General features: G+C 42.6%; 1 protein-coding gene across 2 annotated transcripts in view; it reads left to right on the forward strand.

The window, feature by feature from the left end:
* The window catches only part of si:ch1073-358c10.1 (mitochondrial peptide methionine sulfoxide reductase), a 35,434-nt gene extending 15,995 nt beyond the window's left edge, over positions 1–19,439 (forward strand). For both annotated transcript variants that reach the window (XM_034576065.1, XM_034576064.1), the window contains exons 5-6: positions 7,920–8,026; positions 18,954–19,439. In XM_034576065.1, the coding sequence (XP_034431956.1) occupies positions 7,920–8,026; positions 18,954–19,127 (281 nt within the window). In that variant the 3' untranslated portion in view covers positions 19,128–19,439. The remainder of the gene's footprint in view (positions 1–7,919; positions 8,027–18,953) is intronic.
* Positions 19,440–19,723: the final 284 nt, after the last annotated feature.

The raw sequence follows: 19,723 nt of genomic DNA on the forward strand, positions 1-19,723 counted from the left end.
TTTTTTCCTCCTCCTTTCCTTCCTCTTCCCTTGTTCCCTCCATCCTTTTTGAGGCCATGCAGTATTTATGGCTCGGGCTGCTGATGCTGCGTCAGTAAACAGGCATAGACACAGAAACACGAAATGCACAGCTAAGATGGCCGACGCGGCTGTCTGCGTTTGATAGCGTCCCCACGTACGTGCACGCTCACCCTTGCAGGTACATGTTGGAGTCACGCAGTAGAAAAGAGGTGTATAACAGATCTGTGAAGCAGGTAAATGCTATTCAAAATGATTGTGGCCTTTTTTATTAATTCACGATTTTCTTTTCTTTATTTATTCGTATATTTGTAAGCTGTTTTGTGTAGTTGCTGCTTAAAATATCGAATCTTTGTTAGAGTATGAAAATAGCTTATGATAAGTGAAAATGTGTCTTATCACATATCACACACTTACCATGGATGGGGATTAGACATATATATGAAGCAGTGATGGATGTGCTAAGTCACGCTGGCGGCCGTTATTTTCTGACAATCAAAATTAGCATGAATATTCCATTTATATAATATCTTCAGCCCAGCTGGCGGCGACACACGCCAATTCCCTGTTGGGGTACCCCCCACGTCCTCCCTGTGTCACCCCATCCCATAATTTAGGGGTCTCCCTTCTATCTAAAAGGCAAACCCCATAGGATCTGACCTTGACCTCTGACCTGTGACCTCCGTCACCCCCCACACTTCTAACCCACCCAACCTCTTCCATCTCCCCTGGTTGGCGGAGAATGGCGTGCTCATTACCAGGTGTCATTTATTACACCCTCACACGCGCTGACAGCCCTAATTTATGGAGATTGCGGCACGTGTGTGCACAGCGTGGGGGGTGGAGATGTTAGTCCATTTGATTATGTTGAGGTTATAAGTTTTGTAACTTGTGGTTTTTTATAAGTTGTCTAGTGTTTGTGAGACACAATTGTTATATTGTTATATTTGCTTGTTAACCTTGCATGGAAATCAACTCTCACATATAAGAACCAATACGGGATAAATAAAACGGCAAATGAAAGGAGGGGGAGAAAGATGAAATGATAAGGAAGAGAGACCAAAAAACTAATATCCTGAAAAACTTCAGAAAACGCTTTGATTTTTGGTTTTAGACAGTGAAATCAGCATCAGTGGTGTTTGTAATTAATACATATGATAAATATATGATTAATAGATGCATGATAAATATGATAAATAAAACATTGTCTCATGCAACACACTGACACACACAGAGCTAAAACATTGACTGTCTTAATTTCAAATGATTAAAAAAAGTCATTTGAGGATTGGGAAATAAGAAAATGTACTAAAACATTTTTGTTCTAAAATGAGATGTGCAGCTTTGGAAAAATCAATATTTTCTTACAAATATTCCCTGCAGGGGAGTGAAGCTGTCTCTTCACTTCAAACATAAAATCGTAGAGTTAGTCCTTGTTAAAATAATATTATTGCCATTAAATATGGAGCAATGACAACAGGATAATTGTTTATTTTGAAAATGTTTTAAAGATGTAAATAGAAAAATGTAATTTTGATAAAGATTTTATTCTCTTCCCAAAGCTGCGTGTTAATAGTGACAGTGATCGAAGGCTAAGATACAAATGTGACAGAGCAACCATGTTATTTAATGTTTAATATTTGTAGCATTTGCTGGACCTGCTGACCAGAAAACTGTCTTATGTTAACTTTCTTTTCTTTTTTTATTGTCAAAAATCATATCATAGTTTTAAATAAAATTCAATTCATCCTCTCATCCGGCTGATTCGGCTAATACAGTCGAACAAGCTCCACTTGTCAGATTTAGACGCAGCTAAAAATAAACGGTACAAGGACCAGAGTCCCAGCTCTGACAACATGTCCAGGACCATGAAGTGATCATGTTAGAGAGCACTGCTCCACTAGAGAAACAAAAAAAAAACGAGATGACAGTCGTTACTGCAGTTATCTACACGATGTGCATGTCGAGTCACATACGCACACATGCACAGCACCATGGCTGAGGCAAACGCAGTTCTGCTATTGGTTTAAGGTTGCCTCAGTGTGAGTAGTGTCACCATCTGACAGCCAGCAGAGCATCGCTCTCTGTTTTGCTCTTGCATATGTCACGTATTCAATCCCCTATACATGCATAACAAACATACAGTGCATATATGATTGTGTATGTGTGTGTTTGCACGTGCAGATTGTGTGTGTGTGTGTGTGTATCTGCTGGGGATGCTCTCACCATCCCAGCTCCCGTACTCTGCCTCTGTCTCCAGCCCGTCAGGAGCAGCTTACATAAGAACAGGGCAAAAATAGCAGCTGAGAGAGGAGAGGAGGAGAGCGCTCTGCTGGCACGCACACAGTTGTAACGGGACCGCAGGGCACAGCACAACGCTGAGTGTTATCACGCACGCACACACACACGGTGTACTTTGGTGACAGAACGGTAGAAACGACGGTCGCTGGTCAGTGTTGATTTTTGTCGATGTGCTTAAAAAAAGGGCAGGGTTTTTGCCTCCTCGGCCTGAAGTGAGGTGGATATTACATTGAATGACAGTGCAGGGAGTTGGAGTCAGTGGGAGGTAAAAGAGAAAAGAAACTACATTAGATTGTTTCATTAGCGCTCACTCTGCCGCAGTCTAATTGGTACGCGCTGCCAAGTGCAGTAATTCCAAATTCACTTCATATGTTTTTTTTTCCCTCTGCGCTCAGAAGGATGCAAAAAAGTCACCAATTATGCAGAAACATTTTCTTAATTGCAGACACTGACAATATCTTGAAATGTTTATTAGTTCGTTGCCGTAATTAATTTCTTTTTTTTTTTGCCTCATTTGCAATCTCCTCTTGTTCTACATGTATTTGATGCACTGACTGCTCTTCCTGAAATGCAGAGGGAGTGAGAGAGCTGCAGGAGGGACATTACCTTCAGAGGTGGAGAGGTTGGGCTAATCTCAGCTCTTGCTCTTACTTACAGATCATTGTGTAAAAGACAGGAGAAGAGGCCCGGTCAGGTTCAGGGCCCGGAAGAAAGGGACAAGTAGAAGTACGACACATATTGGTAGAGTCCCCTCACTTTTTTCTCGGCCTGTCATTTCTTCCTCCGTCTCTTTCTTCTCTCTTCCGTCCTGTCCAGTTTAATTTCCTTTTTTAGCCTCCAACTGAAAAGTCCGACTAAGCCCACCCTGCTTCCTTTCACCAATCTTCAAGCACACAAATCGATATACACATGGGATGGATGTTGGAAGGACATCAGTGAGGGGATGGGTAAAGGAGAGAGCCAGAAAAGACAACGGAATGAGGACGAATTTCAGTAAGAAGGAGGGAAGGTTTAAGTTGGAATTAGATGAAGTAGCTGGCTTTTATCCCCAACAGTGCCGTCACGAGCTGAGCGGAGCCATTTTTATTCTCGTGCGAGGGTGAACGCTGAAGAAATGCACATTTAAAGGAGGGAGTCCTCACTTCAATCCTCCCACCTTGTCTGATTTTTGTCTTCTAATTGTGTTGACTTTTAAATTTCCTGGACTTAGGGGTGGAGCAATTAATAAATATTTTTGGCTTTTGTGGGTGTAGGTCAGTGACCCCCGAGAGGCGGCGTGTGTGCGCGCGTCGAGTGTGCATGTGTGTGACCCGTGGCCCCTCCCCTTTTGTCCACCCCCCATTACCCTCTGCTTTCAGAGGCAAGGCTCTCATGCATAATGCAGAGAGAACAGGGAGGCTCTCATTAATAATTACTGCCGCCTTTGATGGATGGAGAAAATAACGAAGGGGGCTGTTAAAAATGGAGAGAGATGGCGGCGGGAGCAAAGAAGCGGAGTGTTTTTTTTGGGGGGTGGTATTGTTGCTGTTGTAGTTCTTTGAGGACTGAACGCTTGTGGGGATGGATTCAGGGTTGGTATAATAAAATCAAAAGCCAGGCTGATGTTTGGGATAGTGTTAATATTTTGATTAGGAAATAACGAGTTATTCTTCTGATGGCGGAGGCAGCTCTGAAGACGAGATTAATCTTAATTGTCTTTGTGTCAGAAACAACTGTTACAACTCGAGGGTTTTTTAGTCTCCTGACTTTTCTCTGATATTCCTTATCTTCAAGCATTTCTTTGAGATGAAAAGCCTTCCCTGACTTCACGTTTTTATATTTTAGATATTAAAGCTGTACCTTTTTTTGCGAGGGAGAAAAAGGAATTGTTCAGCTCTCATGAAATTAAAGCATTCAAACCATTAGTTTGATGATAAATGACAGGTTGCCTTCTTTTAATTATTATGCATAATTTCATCGTACATAATCTTGTTCATGTCAGTGTGTGTTTGTGTGTGTGCGTGTGTGTGGGTGTGTGTTGGTCAGAACCTCAGGGTCAGAAGGGAAGGTCATAGGGAACAGTAAAGCCACAAGACCCCTGCCAGCCAGCCAATCAGATTAAAGGCTCTGGTGGGCAGCCAATGACAGAGTGTCTCGGTGGCCTTTGATGAAGGGGCCACCATTAGCCTCGTCACTGAACAACAGCGCCGGGAGCAAGATGGCTGACATCCAGAGAAAGAGGGTGAAAGTAGAGATGGATGCAGAGATGGAGGGAGAAAAATGAGAGAAAGAATAGATGTGACATTAATCAAGAAAAATATTTAAATAAATCAAATTGGTGAATTTATGGTAACAACATAGTACAATATGAAATCAGGTCATCGGTTTGATCCAGACTGAAATATCTCAACAACTACATGATGAATTGTCATGAAATTTGGTAAACTCATTCACGCCGCCCTCCTGATAAATCAACAGTTTTAGTTATTTCCCATCTTTCTATATAGCAGAAATACCAGGTCAAAGTTTGTTCAGTACTACAGTGACTTGGTACCTGGAAACTGATGAGGGAATCTGAAATTTCCGCAAAGTGGGAGGCACACAGTCTTTCTCGTGTTAAATGTCCCTGCATTTGAAGACTGATTGCGTCAGAGCACCACGACTTGTCCCATATCGAAGGCTCCTTCAAACAAGGCGTAAAAATGCGTCCTGGTGTAAAAATGCGTCCTTCCATTCTTAAGGAATCAAGGATCCAACGGGTTGATCCTTCTTGGGCCAACCTATCCCAGGATTGCATGCCGGTGACTAAGCTAACAAGCTAGCTATGTGGGTGGCCGAGTACGCTGAATTACATTTCATGTCATTTAGCTTTTATCCAAAGCGACTTACAATTAGTGCATTCAACATCTATGAGGGACCTTTTTTGGGGGGGGGCAGGGTTCAGCATCTTGCCCAAGGAAGCTTCGGCTGCTCGACTGCTCAACCCCCCTGAGCCACAGCCGCCCCTCCAGTAAGTAATCCAGTAAGTGCAGCCGCTCAAATTAGCTAATGTCGCTATGGTAAAGAGGGACAAGCTGGTGACGCTTATAGGAAATCCTCCGTAGATCTACTAGGTCTACTGTACGTGGCCTACAAAGCTGTGGTATAGACCTTTGGAGAGTCCCCCAAAGGCTGCGACCCCTGAGTTATACACAGCCTCCATTATGTTTTAGGGCTGCTATTGAACATTTCAAATTTAAAATATATTATTTCATATATTTTTCGCAAAGATATTAAAAGGAAAGTTTATGTTTACAGAAGAGAACCTGATGATTTGCCCACATTTTGCTCTGCACGGTAATCTCCACAACACACGTTTGAGTCACATTTTTAATATGGTTGAAGACAATTTCACAGAAGCTAATTCTGTGAGGCAGCAGCATTAGTAATAGGGAGTTTATTCGGTGTGTGTCGTAGAGGAGGTGATGTCTGTGTGAACGAGGACCAGATGAATACTTACAGCCAATATATCTGAATAGACAGTGTCACAGAAAGGTTGTGACGCTCCATGATGTAAGGTAACATTTAATCTAAAGAGAACAAGACCTGCAGATCACAGTGTCAGGGAGGTGTCCGCGTCTTTTGGCTGCTTTCTCCCATGCATATGAGATATTAACTTGCTGTATGTTGTTTGACAAAATGAAAACATTGAAAAGTTTAATTGCCCACAGACCTTATCTCCTAAAAGAAACTGTGGGGAAACAACACAGCAGATTTGGCAAGAGGCCACTGAAGTATGATTGGTTCAAATGTATACGTATCTCAGGATCTCGTCTCAGCCCTCAGTAGACCTGACATATTTACACCTGCTGAAGTGCAAAACATTATTTCATCACTATCCAGTACAGAGATGGATTGTTTAATTAGTTTAAAGCTGCTCTTTTTATTCAGATCAGATCAAATATCCACCCTGAAGTGTCTTTTTAGATTTTTGTGTCTTTTAGCAGATTGTGTTTTGGTTTTACAGCCATCAACGTTACTCTTCAGTCTCACCACCTTCATCATCCTCATTTTCAGCCCCAGCCTTCTGCTCAGTTCAGCAGAGGAAACTCACACAACCTCCCTGTGCACAACCTGCCAAGCAAACCTCAGATGGACAATGTCAGCAGTTTTCTGCAGAACATGGTGGAGAATTTAGCAGCTAAGAGGCCAGAAATCTCCCTCAGGGGTTGGTGGAGAGCAAAATAGAGCTAAAAAGGAAAGTGAATGTTGGACTCTTATGTATCGGATAAGAGACAAACTCAGCTCCAAACAAATGCTAATGTGGATGAGTGTCTGATGTGTAAATAGGCAACTGTTTGCCAACATGTTCGCATATTGGCTTTGTACGGTGAGAATACATGTTGTTGTGTTTACAGCTTGTTTTGCTACCCACAAGTGGCCAAAAGAGCAAATAGAAAATACAAGAATGGAAAAATGGACACTATAAAACGACACAAATGCAGAAACTGTTATTTGACAAATAAGCTGCATGTAAACGGATTTACATGCAGAATCAGGCCTTTAATTGTTGTCTCCTCTGATATTTCTTTCTTTGGATCTTTGCACCTTGTTTGGAAATCACTGACCAACAGACAACGTTTGAGCCACTTCAGTGATCGTGGCAGGAAAGAGGTGGAGGTCTGTTGTTTAGATGAACTCAGCCGCTTATCACCAAAAGCTCTCTTGACGTCTTCATCTGTGTCTTCTACATGTATGACACTGTTTTTTCATCCTGAGATGCTAATTTTCTGTTTGTTTTTAAAATGTTTGCATCTTTCACGTGTTAGAAACGTCATCATCTCGCTCGCGGTGAATCCTGTGGAGGATCTCTTGCTGTGTTCTCACATCAGCTCCTTTAGACATTCTGTGGACGTTTTTACAAAGGGGCCGGTTGGAGAAAGTCTGCAGAAAGTCCGGAGGATCATGACATTTGCGTTCACACATACAGCCCCTCTGGAGACGGGGTCTGGAAGATCTCCAGTTCAGTGCATTTCTGAAAACAGCTTAATTGGGCTGAAAGGCAACACTGGAAAAAGAAACACTGGTGTCACTGGCCCCAGCCCGTAACAGAGGGCCAAAGATTGAAAAAGACAAAGATTTAGAATAGACGAAGAAAAGAATGATGCCACTCTTTAACAAAAAGAAATAAAGGCTGAGTGGGAGAGTTGGTGAGAGATGAAGACAGAGAAAAGGCTGCCATGGAGAGAGGTCCGCGGATGCAAGAGCAGCTATTGTCGCAGCATTGTAGGATCTGAAAAGCATAGAAGTGATGGCAGCTGTTTAGGCGTCCTCACCAAGGTACACTAGGCCTGGGCCTCCTCCAGACACACTGATGTAAAGCTGATGAAAATTCTGACAGTGCCACATAGATGACAAAAGCGCAGAAGAGAATGCGCCCACCTACGTGAGCCCATACACCTACACACCGCAGGCCTCCTTAATGAAAGCCCGAATCTGCTGTGATCTCTGAATTCATTTAGCTTCATCAATTCAAGATGCAGGATGATGACATGATTGTGAAAACCGTTTTCATGCAATTGTTGTGGCACTTCTGCTTATTTGTGGGGAGCCTTATTTTCTCTCTGTGTGTGTTTATGCAGGTATGAGGCAGCAGGGGGACCACGGTTCTCAGTATCGTTCAGCTATTTACACATCCAGCCCCACTCAACTGGAGCTGGCATTGAAGAGCAAAGTGGCCTTCCAGCAGGTATAATACCCACACAGCCCACCACAAGGTTTCTTTATGACATTTACTCAAGCAGGGAGTTACATATAAACCAAACCATGTGAAAAGTAAAGCAGTAGCGGCAGAGCATTTATTGTAATTTGTTATTTAGTATTGACACATAGCATAAAACGCCAACGTCGCTGTTAGAGAAGTAAGTCATGATGTAAATGTAGTATCTATTTAATAATAACTTTATATATGTAGACAAAAACTAGAATGGCCCACAAACCTTTGCCAAGACGCCGCAGTCCCCTTACTAAACCACATTTAAATTTACTAGATCCAGATTTTTATTTGGATCTTCACGATATTGTACACATCAGTTCCCATAAAATGTGCCAGAATTTTTTATTCTTCAAGATCAATTAACTATACCTTGGGAAATGTGTGAAAATGTCATAAAATGTGCTATAAAAAATCCTGGTTCTCCACTTTGTCCTTATCCGCCCAAACTTTAATGGGTTCTTTCTTGGCCTTGGTCCGATCTTTCCGCCAGGTTTGTTTTTTTTGCGTATTTCTGCTGAACGGTCAGAGGCGAAAACGGGTAACAAGCGAAGACACCAAGCACAAAAACTCAAACAACAGCAAATACTATAATACAACGTTTGAAATCCAAGACAACGAATATAATCATGTCGAATATAAGATATTAGAAGTACTGGTAAAAGAAAACGATAAAAGAAACATAATTAATGACTAAAACATTTTTGTTTTGAGAGATGACTTTTAACCATGGATGTTTATGTGTTTAGGAAATTATCAGCATGAACTAAACATGATTTTGCTATACTTAAAAAAAAAATATATATATATATATATATATATCTTTTTCGGCCGTTAAATGGGATTAGGCTGTATAATGTGGATTTGCTCCAGTTATTTGAATAAGAAACAAAAGCCTCTGGAGTGGTGACCTCTCAGAGTTGGACACTGTTTAGTTAAGCAACGCCACCTCTGTTTAGTTGATCCCCACCTACATCTAATCATTGTGCCCTTTCTTAAACTGAAAGAGTGGAAAAAGGGGTCGATAGGTCATCAAACCTCATTTCTAAATCTCCCTTTCAGTGGCACACGCGTCCCCCTTTTGTTCTTTCCATCCATCTGTCCGTCCATCTATCCGTTGATCCCTCCATCACTTCACTCTCTAAATGGTATTCATACACAAGCTGTGGGGTGCAGAGGGGAGCAAATTATGATCGTCATGGTTACTTAGGACACCGGGGGTCAGCAGTCACGGGCCACAGGGCTGCCACGTTGCTATGACGACAACCTCCCAACCTTGGCCTTGGGCTGGGGTCAGAGGTGAGATAGGAGTTGCAGCTGGGACCAGCAAGGTGGGGAAGTGGGGGAGGAGAAGAAAGAAACCAAAAGAGAATGGAGGCAATCAGATCAGAGGCCCATGACTGACAGGCTATCAACTGACGGTGACCCCACACACACACACACACACACACACACACACACACACACACACACACACACACACACACACACACACACACACACACACACACACACACACACACACACACACACACACACACACACAAACACACACATGGAATAGACCCTCCCTGTGTTTCAGAGGTGAAACCACAACTGTAATCTGTTAGGTTGAAATGTATTTATTACAAAAAAATAATTATAAGTAACTTTCTTGACCTTGAAAATAGGAGCTGATGAAACAATCTCAACCTTTTAGCTTCTTTCTTGACCGTGGAAACAATAATCTAACTTCTTTGATTATTGTATAGAATGATTCCCTTTAATAATTATTACAACATAATAATAGTTAAATGAACTTCAAACAAAACTTTTGAGACGATGTGACACAAAGTCTCAATTTCCGGATCAGCAAGTAAATGGACCTTGAGGTGAGATTGTTTTCTCAAAAACAAAAGTAAAACAACAACGGTAAGAGAAATAATTAACTTAATTTGCTTTATTTTACACTGAATATGAATTGAAAGGGATGGGTTGAGCTTCGTCTTGAAAAACTGTCCTTTGTTCATCTTCTTTTCTGGTCACAACGAAGCAGAGGAGGACGGCAGAAGAAAAAAATACTCAGATTTTAGTCTGGATTTCAGTTGTCTTCATTTCACACATAGCAGGGATGTATAGACATTGAAAAATGTGCAAATGTTTCAGTCCTTGTTAGACTCTCCTCTGCGGAATGAGGCATTTAAATACTGGTTCACCATATGTATATATAAGCTCCTCTTACAGGTGCACAGAATCAGTCACTTAATATTAATACATTTAATATTTTTGGGGGAGAATTTTATTCCTGAAACATTAACATTCTCCTCCAGCCATATATAAACGTATTTGTTTTGAGTTTCTTATGAAATGTCCTAAAAAATATCCAAGAACGAGTCAGTAGCATTTCAGAGTTGCCCAACTTATTCTGAACATGATATCACTTTGTCATTAGTAAACAAACGGAGTGAAAACCCAACTAAGAGAACAAGCCTATAGGGTTTATGGAGTTAATATTACAGCAGGAACAGCAGCAGACACTCGCACATTTACAAACACCCACAGGAGAAACAACACTGCGACTATTCCCTCCTTCTCCCTCCCCACCAACGCTGCTGACACCACCGATCTGTCAACCACTTCAGTGGCACCCCAGTTTCATCTGAGGGCCACTGGGACACGCATCTTCTCAAAGCGGCTGACACACTCTGAACCAAAATGGCAGCTTCCTGCCCTGAAATGGCTGCCTTGCCGCATTGATGCTGAGTCTCAAGAACGCCCGACTTGAAAATGGCATCTCCACGGAGCAGGGGTTTGGTTTGCATGTCTGTCCGTTGGTGCATGTGAGGTTATGTGTGAGTTTCATCCCAAAAAGGCTGATGCTCTCTTATCGGAAGAGAAGTGCATTGGGCGGAGAAGGTGGAGGCGACCTAAAATGACCAGAGATCGTCGGTCGTCACGAAATCCAGATTCAGCCCCGATGCCAGCCCTCTGCCACGCTCGCATTTAGCACACACACACACACACACACACAGACATACATTTGGCACATACACGCTCAGCCCAATGAATAATTAACCCAAACGAAGAGTCTCTTCTGCAGGGCTTTCAGTTTCTTAACTTCAGCTTCGGAGGAGGAGGTTGGGGGATGGAGGGGGGAGGCGGAGGGAGAGTGAGGCAGAAAAGCTTGTTTAAGCGCGAGAGCAGAGAGGGGGAGGAGAGGGAGCAGGGGAGAGGAGAAGGGAGTTCTCTATAATGAAATTTGAAATTTGCAGAACATCAAAGGCTTCTGTAGCCGAGCCTCTGTGGCAGCAGAGCAGAGAGGAGGAGTGCATCTCTCTTTCTCTCCCTCCGTCTGCCCCTTCTCTCACTCTCTCTTTCCCTCCATCCCTCCCTTTTTTTTCTGCTAAAATGTGTCTCCCCAGAGCTGGGTGGGGGGGGGGTGAGTGGAGGGTAAGAGAAGGGATGGGAAGAGTTGATTAGGAGGAGAGTGCGGGGTGGGGGTGGGGGTGGGTCAGAGATGGGTTAGGGTTTGGAGAGAAAAACGGGAGAACAGGGGTTCGGTGTGTGTGTGTGTGTGTGTGTGTGTGTGTGGAACAATAGGCTTTATCAAGCCAGCTTGAATATTGTGTCTGTCACACATGCATGTGTGTAGGGCCTTGGAGGGGTGAGTGTGCCCTCTGATAAGGCATCCTAACTTAATGAGCTTGAAAGGGGGATGGAGGGGGGACGCAGGGGTTTGGATGATGTGTGAGAAAAAAAACGGGGAATCGTTCAAGGCTAGAAGTCTCGAGGAGAAGCCCTGGGGTTTTATTTAAAAGGGGGCACAGCATCAGCAGGTTTTGTAATCGGGCTCGAAGTCACACAAGCTCTCGTCTCTCGTTTTGGAAAGTGTTCAAGAGTCGGATTTGCTCCTCCAACTCTTCCGCGGCTCTCACATTTTCCAGTCTGTCTGGGTTTTACATGAAAATCTCAATAGTTTTGATTATGTGCAAAACGTATTGATGATAACGAGACCAAAACAAGACGGTAATAGAAAAATCTTACTGGTTTAATTTTCTGAAATAACTTTTTTTTTAATCGCTAAAAGGCGTTTCTGACTGATCTCTGCGTTTCTTCCGTCTGCAGATGTTGAGCAACTTGTCGTCTGCCCTGGAAAAGAACAGACACAAAAATCAAAAACAAAAAATATTGCAGCGCGCACCGCCTCGCTCCGAGACTGAAGTGCGTGCGTCATCTTCTCCCTCTCAAAATGTAGGAGTGTTGGCTTCCTCGCTCACAAAATGTAGGCGCGCTCGCTGAAGATTAGAGCCCAGCTAAAATGGATGCCTGACCCGCGCTGAGAGAGAGAAAGAGAGATGAAAAAAAACCCTCTTCATCCTCTGTGCATAGACAGACACGCGGAGGGAATAGACATCCTTTAGCACGCACACACACACACACACACACACACACAGTCATAGTGATGTACATGGCTGTTTCACGTGTAGGGCATTTTATAGATCCTCACAGCAACAAGAAGCATAGCGACCGTATCACCACCCTTTTCTCTCTTTCTGACTATTCTATTTGTTTAGTTTTTTCACTCTTTCACTACTGTTTTCATTCCATCACTCTCTCTGTAATCTCCCATGCTCCTCTCCTCCTCCACTTTGCTCCCTCTCTCCCCTGCGTGTCTCTGCACCATCTCTGTGCCTCTTTTCTCTCCCTGTCCGTCTTTCTCCTTCACCCTCTCTCTCTCTCTCCCTGAGGTCATTGAGGGCAAGCGTGGCGCAGCGGACTAGTTGATAAGTATCATGTCGGGGCCATTTCATGTGTTTTCAGGCACAGACACATTCTATGTACCGGCGTTAGGGTTTTTACATTTTTAAGATGTTGAAGGGCTTTTTTTTTGTGTGCACGCTTGTTCTGTTGTGCGGCTGCGGAGAACGAAAGCGATCGCCGTTCTGCATTAATGTCTTTTGTCTTTAAAATCTGAGTTACAGTAACTAAAGGCTTTATTTAACTACAGTTTTAAGGATTTCGTATTTTCATTTTATGCGGTTTTATACCATTTCTCCTACATCGTACAGAGGATCTTCCATTTTACGGCAAAGGGAACACAGGGGATTGGAGGGAAAACGTGTGACGAAGGCCTTTAACCACACTCGAAATAGAAAATTTCCAATGACAAGTTATGTTTTATATTTCTATTTATTGTTATTGTCTTGGTTTGTATATAATTCTGTTCCTGGCTGTAGCGACTAACAAAAACCCACTTTCCCACTGTGGATCAATAAAGTATTTCTGATACTGATATCAACGAGACCAACTGTAATAGATTTTTTAAAGTGATATTGAAACTTCAACAAAGTAAAAGATATAAGAATTTGCCTTTAGATGCTTTGTTAATCTGGCACAAAATAGTTTTCCAACTCGTACAAAATTCTTGTTGTGCCTGTTAAGCAAATTTGATTTTAAATTTGAAATCAGGACAGGGACGACTAAAAGAAATTAAAAGAAATGCAGTGGTAGAGGTGAAAAGATGTAATAAACCATACACTAGTAACAGGAGTGGATTAATGGGTGATTACATAAATCACCGAATTGAGGTCACATCCCTTTTCAAATGTCTCCGCCATGAGTCATCGGGTGTCACAAACTCTCTTCCCCACCACTCCAGCCGTGGGCCTTCCGACTGGAAAAAAAAAAGACGAAGAGAGCGAAACAAGACAGTGGGTTAAAGGAAGAGAGGAGAGCGTACATTTTTTTTTTACTCCTCCTTCTCCTCCCCTTTCTTCTTCCTCCACCGCCACCTCAACCCTCTCTCAGGGTGTCACGTCCTATTTGTGTCCCGGGGCTGACTCTGGTGATGGCGATGGCAAGAGGGGGCTCTCTCTCTCTCTCTCTCTCTCTCTCTCTCTCTCTCTCGCTCTCTCTCTCTCTCTCTTTCTTGCTCTCTCTCGCTTGGCTGGATAGCAGGGACGACTTTGTGGCACGAATAGATGGTCTGTGTTCACATGGGGGAGAGAGAGAGAGAGAGAGAGAGAGAGAGAGAGAGAGAAAGAGAATGGGAGAGAATCAGCAATGGAGGGAGATGGAGAGATTCAGAAAGGTGGAGAGAGGGAGAGGGAGAGAGATGCACCCGTTCAGCCATGTCTTTGACAGGGGAGTCTTTCCGACAGGCGTGAAGAAAGGAAGGGCTGACTGGGCTGAGTGAGCGCAGCCCTGGACACACACACACACACACACACACACACACACACACACACACACACACACACACACACACACACACAAACATGTTTTAGTCACTTAAGTGGACATTGCATTGACTTGAATTCATTCCCTCAAGATTTAACTCAGTATTACGACCACTCTTAATCTTAACTATAATCATTACCTTAACCAGTAACCATGTCTTAACCTTACAATGTAGCCATGATGTTACTACATTGTGGGGACCTGCAGGCGGCTTTTTATGACACCACAATTGAGCAGTACGTACACACACACACACACACACACACACACACTCCCACATGACGTATCCCTTGGTTTCCCTCCTCACCCACACACATATACATATACCCAAATTTGAACGTCATCATCAGCGCCATCAAAATGCTCAACTTGATGACGTCTATTTCCCTTCTGCGAATTTCCTCCATCTTTGCCATTGTTACCCTCCACATCCTTCCCTCCATTCCTCTGCTGCTGCAGTGAGAGAGAAAGAGAGAAAGCAAAGCCACATAAGGTTATACACAGTGGCGTGACGCCATGCATTCTGATTTATAGATCTAAAATGGCCGCCGTGTTGTGACTGCTGTAGAGGGTTGGTTGGATGGAGAGCGGGCGAGGGAGTGGTGTGGGGGTTTAATGCTTGCTTGGAACAGCAGACCTTTTTCTTGGACGTAGTGTTCTCCTCACATGAAGCAGCACCCTGTGCCCCGGAGGCTTCACTGTACTCTGGTTTGGTGGTGATGACTGATTAATTAGGCCATGGTGCACTGGTCTCCATGCATGTGTGTGTGGGGCGTTTTATACCACAGTGCTGTTGGATATAAGCAGGGGAAACTGGTTTTTCTGACTCACACACACTCTGTGCATTTGAGAGGTAAATATGTCAGCGCGTGGCGAGCGCTGCGTTTGTGCTGCACTTCGGTGCGTGGACATTGGGTCCTTCCTGCAGGGAGATTAGAGCCCTCACATTGTAGCGGCAGCCACTGAGGACTTGGAGGTCAGCTGCTGCCTCAGCCTCTCTGTGGGGCGCGGAGCTTTGATTTACTGACTCCACTGCATCACCTCCAGCAAACACACACACACACTAACATGTACACACACACACACACACACCTAGTACCACACTGCCTCCATGTGGACAAAATCACACATTACCCTCCTGCCCCTCACTGACAGTACTTCCTCTTAAAAATGACATGACACTTTTTCTTTTTAGAAAAATCCTGCACAGTTCCAGCTGCCCCAGGTAATGGAGGTGCCGACTGCAAACAATAGTTCTGGCCAAAATAATTAATTTCAGTGCTTCGGTTATTCTGTTTAGTTCCAGCATCAGCGAGAGACGTGCTCATGAAACAAGTTCCTTCTCTGTGACTTTCCTTGGTTACTTCAGCAGGAAACAGCTCATCTGTTTAAAATGAAATTCAAATCCAAATACTGGGAGATTTTAAAACAAATAGATAAACAGACTGTTGACAAACAAATACAGTAGATGACTGGTGAGACCTGGTTACTATTGAGGACACTGAGTTCAGGTGCTTGATACGTTTTCTATGACCTTTTTAGAAATATTATCCTCCTGGGCGGATTTTAAATGATATTAGGATACAACGTGGAGGTTATTTTATTGGCTTAACATTCAGAAATATTATTTTTTAATTAGACTACTTTCAGGGTTCAGTATACTGGTTTTTATTCCTGACAGAAGTATTCAAACAGACATCTTCTAAAACAGATACAGGTTACATTGATGTGACTCCTCGGGAGATGAGTGGTCACTGTTGCTGCTTTAATGATGTGAAACATTCAAAATGAATTAGATCCTATCCCACATTAATACCAATGGGAGATTTTGAGCCAGTTGGTTTAAAGCAATAAAAGAATGGTGGTACAGTAAAGTTTCAGAGACTTTGACAAGGTGCACGAAGCTGAACCGAAGGCTCACGTTGATCCAGTCTCATACCAAGAGACTAAACTCATCTGATTTGTGGCTCATCTAGGGACAGTATACATTTTCTTTAGACGGTCTTGATACTTATTGGCCACTTGGTGGCAGCAAAGCAACCTGTCAACGTAATATTGAGTCATCCCGTAGAGTTGAGATCATTTCAGCACAGCAGCTAGTCGTGTTGACATGGAAGATATTGATCAATAAGGAGTCAACTTTATTGCCTTCTCACTTTAGACTGAGCTAAGTCCTGGAGGAGATATCTGGCTCTTTAACTGTGAAGTTCTCCACCATACCAGCTAGTCTCTTACTTTGTCTGTGTGTAGTCCGATGCAGGTATTGTATAGTGGGTTTATTAGAGCTTTTTTACTGAAAAAAATTTGCTGCTGGAAAAAAGTACGAGAGCAATGAGAGTGAAACAAATACGGAACATTGTGATTGACGGAACCAAAACTACGAGCTAACATCTGCAAAGTATGATCATGAATATTTCAGCCCAGGAGGTGATGTTTTTGTCTGAGTTTGTTGCTTTGTTTGTCTGTTAGTCAGCAGGATTACGCAAAAACTACTGGAAATGTTACCACGAAACTCGGTGGAAGAATGTGGTTCGGGTCAAGAAAGGATCCAGGAATTTATTGTCTCAATTTTCTGTGTATTGTGAGATTGGCCAGTTTTCTCATACAGAGAAAAATTCATAGATCTTGATGAAAGAAGTCAGACACATGTATGACTTAGGGGACCATTATTTGAGTGTGTCCAATCTGGTATAAATAAAAATCTGGATCTAGAGAATTTAAAGTGGTTTCATAAGGGGACTGCTGGGCCTTGGCGGAGGTGTGTGCTCTACTCAGTGCCATTATAGTTCTCTGTGGGTTCATCCCATCGCTACAAGTAACAACTTGTACATTTCACATCATTTGAGCCATTGTTCATGTCAAACTATTGATTATCGCAGTTTTATCCTGGAACATGTGCCTGCTGAAAGTCATTCCTTCAGTTTGCCAAAGGATTAAAAGTAAATGCCATATTCACCATATTTCTGCAAATAGATCATATTAACAATGATGGGCTTAAAAAAGTGGATTATACTGCTTTTGTATTAAAATAAGTCTTTCGTGTATGTTTCTTTTAAGACACCTTTCCTGCCTTACAAATTTGTCTGTATGGAATCCATTGTAACCTCTGTGAAAACAACCTGGTCCCAGCCACCATAAATGAGCAAGCTACCAAACTCAAACAACACATTTTCTAAAAAGTTCTGCAGTTCTCCCACCTTAAGATGAACAGTTGTCCCGACAGCATCCCTGACTGTATCACAGAGAGACAGTGTGTATGCTGAAGTCTGATAAGAGCAGTTTGAGCCTGGATTGAGGAACATTTTGCTTCGGTATCACGGTGCTCGCTGAACCCTGCCAATCGACGCCTCCGCAGAGCCGAGCTCCTCGGTGCTGCGCTGATCTAAGGTGCAGCGCGCTACATGCAAGCTACTTGTTGCCCACAGACGGTCCTCAGTGCACCTACAATGTGCTGTTTCGTCAGCTCTCTGGAGCACTGATCTACAGAGGGCTGAGCGCTTGTATTATTAGATAGAAAGAACCACTCAGCACAGCAGGTACACCTTTGATACATCTGTCAGAGGTGTTTATTGTGTGTATGTGTGCTTCTTTTTTTTTTTTAAGTGCATTTGAAGCCTCCTCTCGGGATGTTTAGAAAAGTGTAAGTGTGAAGGAGTCTTCAGGAGTTCTCAAAGAGAGCGGATACGCTTTGATGCGTCGTCCCACGGAGAGCGCCACAGAGGCAAGCTGCACTGCAGAAGAAAGAGAGAAAGATGTTCCTTTCTTCTGTCACTCAATCACCCTGCTTTCTAGTTGAGGAGCACAAACTCTTTACTGTATTAGTGATAGGTATTGAAAGTTCACATCCAATACTCACTACAGAATACACCACTTAAAAGCTGTGCTCATTCTGAGGAGGAAGACCTGAATCCTTGCCAAGACTTTGGTGACGGAAACGGTTTGCAGGAACACTTTGCTGCAACTAAAAGATAAAACCGAATTATACTTATAGAAAAATAGTTTTAACTTGTTTACGTCTGATTTAAACAGAAAGTAGGATCCACGTGGAATCAACTCTTACACAGGAAATTCTTTGTGTATATTTATGCTTTAAAACATAGACTGTATATAAAGATGGACGACACGTCTCCACTTCCTCCTACTATCTAAAAATTCAGTTAAATGAGTCTGCCCAGTAGCAACCGACGGATGTAACCATAGTACTGTGGTCCCGCCTACACACCCGTTCGACCAATCGCAAGTCAGTCTTTGCTGTCAATCATGACGTTTACCCTGTTTTGTGTGGCATTGAATAACGAACGAAACTAAAGTAAATTTACTAGAATAATTAGCACTTGAACAAACTTCAGTGTGATAAGACCTAAATGACAGAAATTTTCTCTGAAGATTTTAATTTTTACATGCGCTTCCTTTTTAGTTTGGTCCACGTCCCTTGCACTAACTTAGAAGAGGCAGGGTTTATGACATGTACTGCAGCCAGCCACCAGGTGGCAATCAAGACACTTTGGCTTCACTTTTGAGGAGCTATCCTGTCATCCATCTTTATTTACACTCAGGGTGTCGATTTCTAGAGAAACCTTCTTGCCTGTCGATTTAGTTAGAATTAGTTTTGGTTATTATTTCGATTAGTTAACAACAGTATAGTACTTTTTTTTCACATTTATGTTTGTATTTTTACCACCAGGAGTTGGATAAAAAAGGCTTCGGCCCCATCACAACAGAGGTCCGGGAGGGGCAGCAGTTCTACTACGCTGAGGACTATCACCAGCAGTACCTGAAGAAAGTACCTAAAGGCTTCTGCGGCCTCAAAGGCACCGGAGTCTCGTGTCCCATCGGAGCCACAGAGGATGAAGTGTGAGAATACATTAAGAGAAGGGATCAGGTGATGGATAAGTATTTTTGTATGGATACTAATGTTGTCATTTACTGTTATTATATGTGTGAATATTCCTAATGTATGTGTAAGTATTTTTAACTTAAGATCATGTTAGTCAAATAAAATCATTACTAGTAACTGAGTCCTCAATAAGTGCTTACTTATTGTCAGTCTTGGACAACACAGTGTACAGTAAGGTAGTTGTCTTTGTGTAGCAATGTTCAGATTCAAACTGATTGATGTACAATATACAAATAAGAAATGAAAATAAAAGAAGATAAATAATAGAATTAAGCTTTTAAGCTCCAGCAGTGTCTGTTGGATTGTAGCAGCTTTCAGCTTCCACTGGGTGGCGACATTTCTCAAAAAATAGCTGCGTTTTTTTTTGTTTTTTTCTCAATGTGAGCTACTGTGGCAAAGAAAAGAATCTACAGTTTGTGGATTGAAAGAAAATGTATCAACCAGCACATTCACTTTTTTTTCTTTTACATCCATCCTAAAGCCAGAACACAGTGAGAATTCAGACGTTATTGTCAGAGTAACGATTCATAAGATTTATTAAATTCAGATTTTAATAT

This window comes from Hippoglossus hippoglossus, chromosome 22 (genome assembly GCF_009819705.1).
Source record: "Hippoglossus hippoglossus isolate fHipHip1 chromosome 22, fHipHip1.pri, whole genome shotgun sequence".
Lineage (NCBI taxonomy): Eukaryota > Metazoa > Chordata > Actinopteri > Pleuronectiformes > Pleuronectidae > Hippoglossus > Hippoglossus hippoglossus.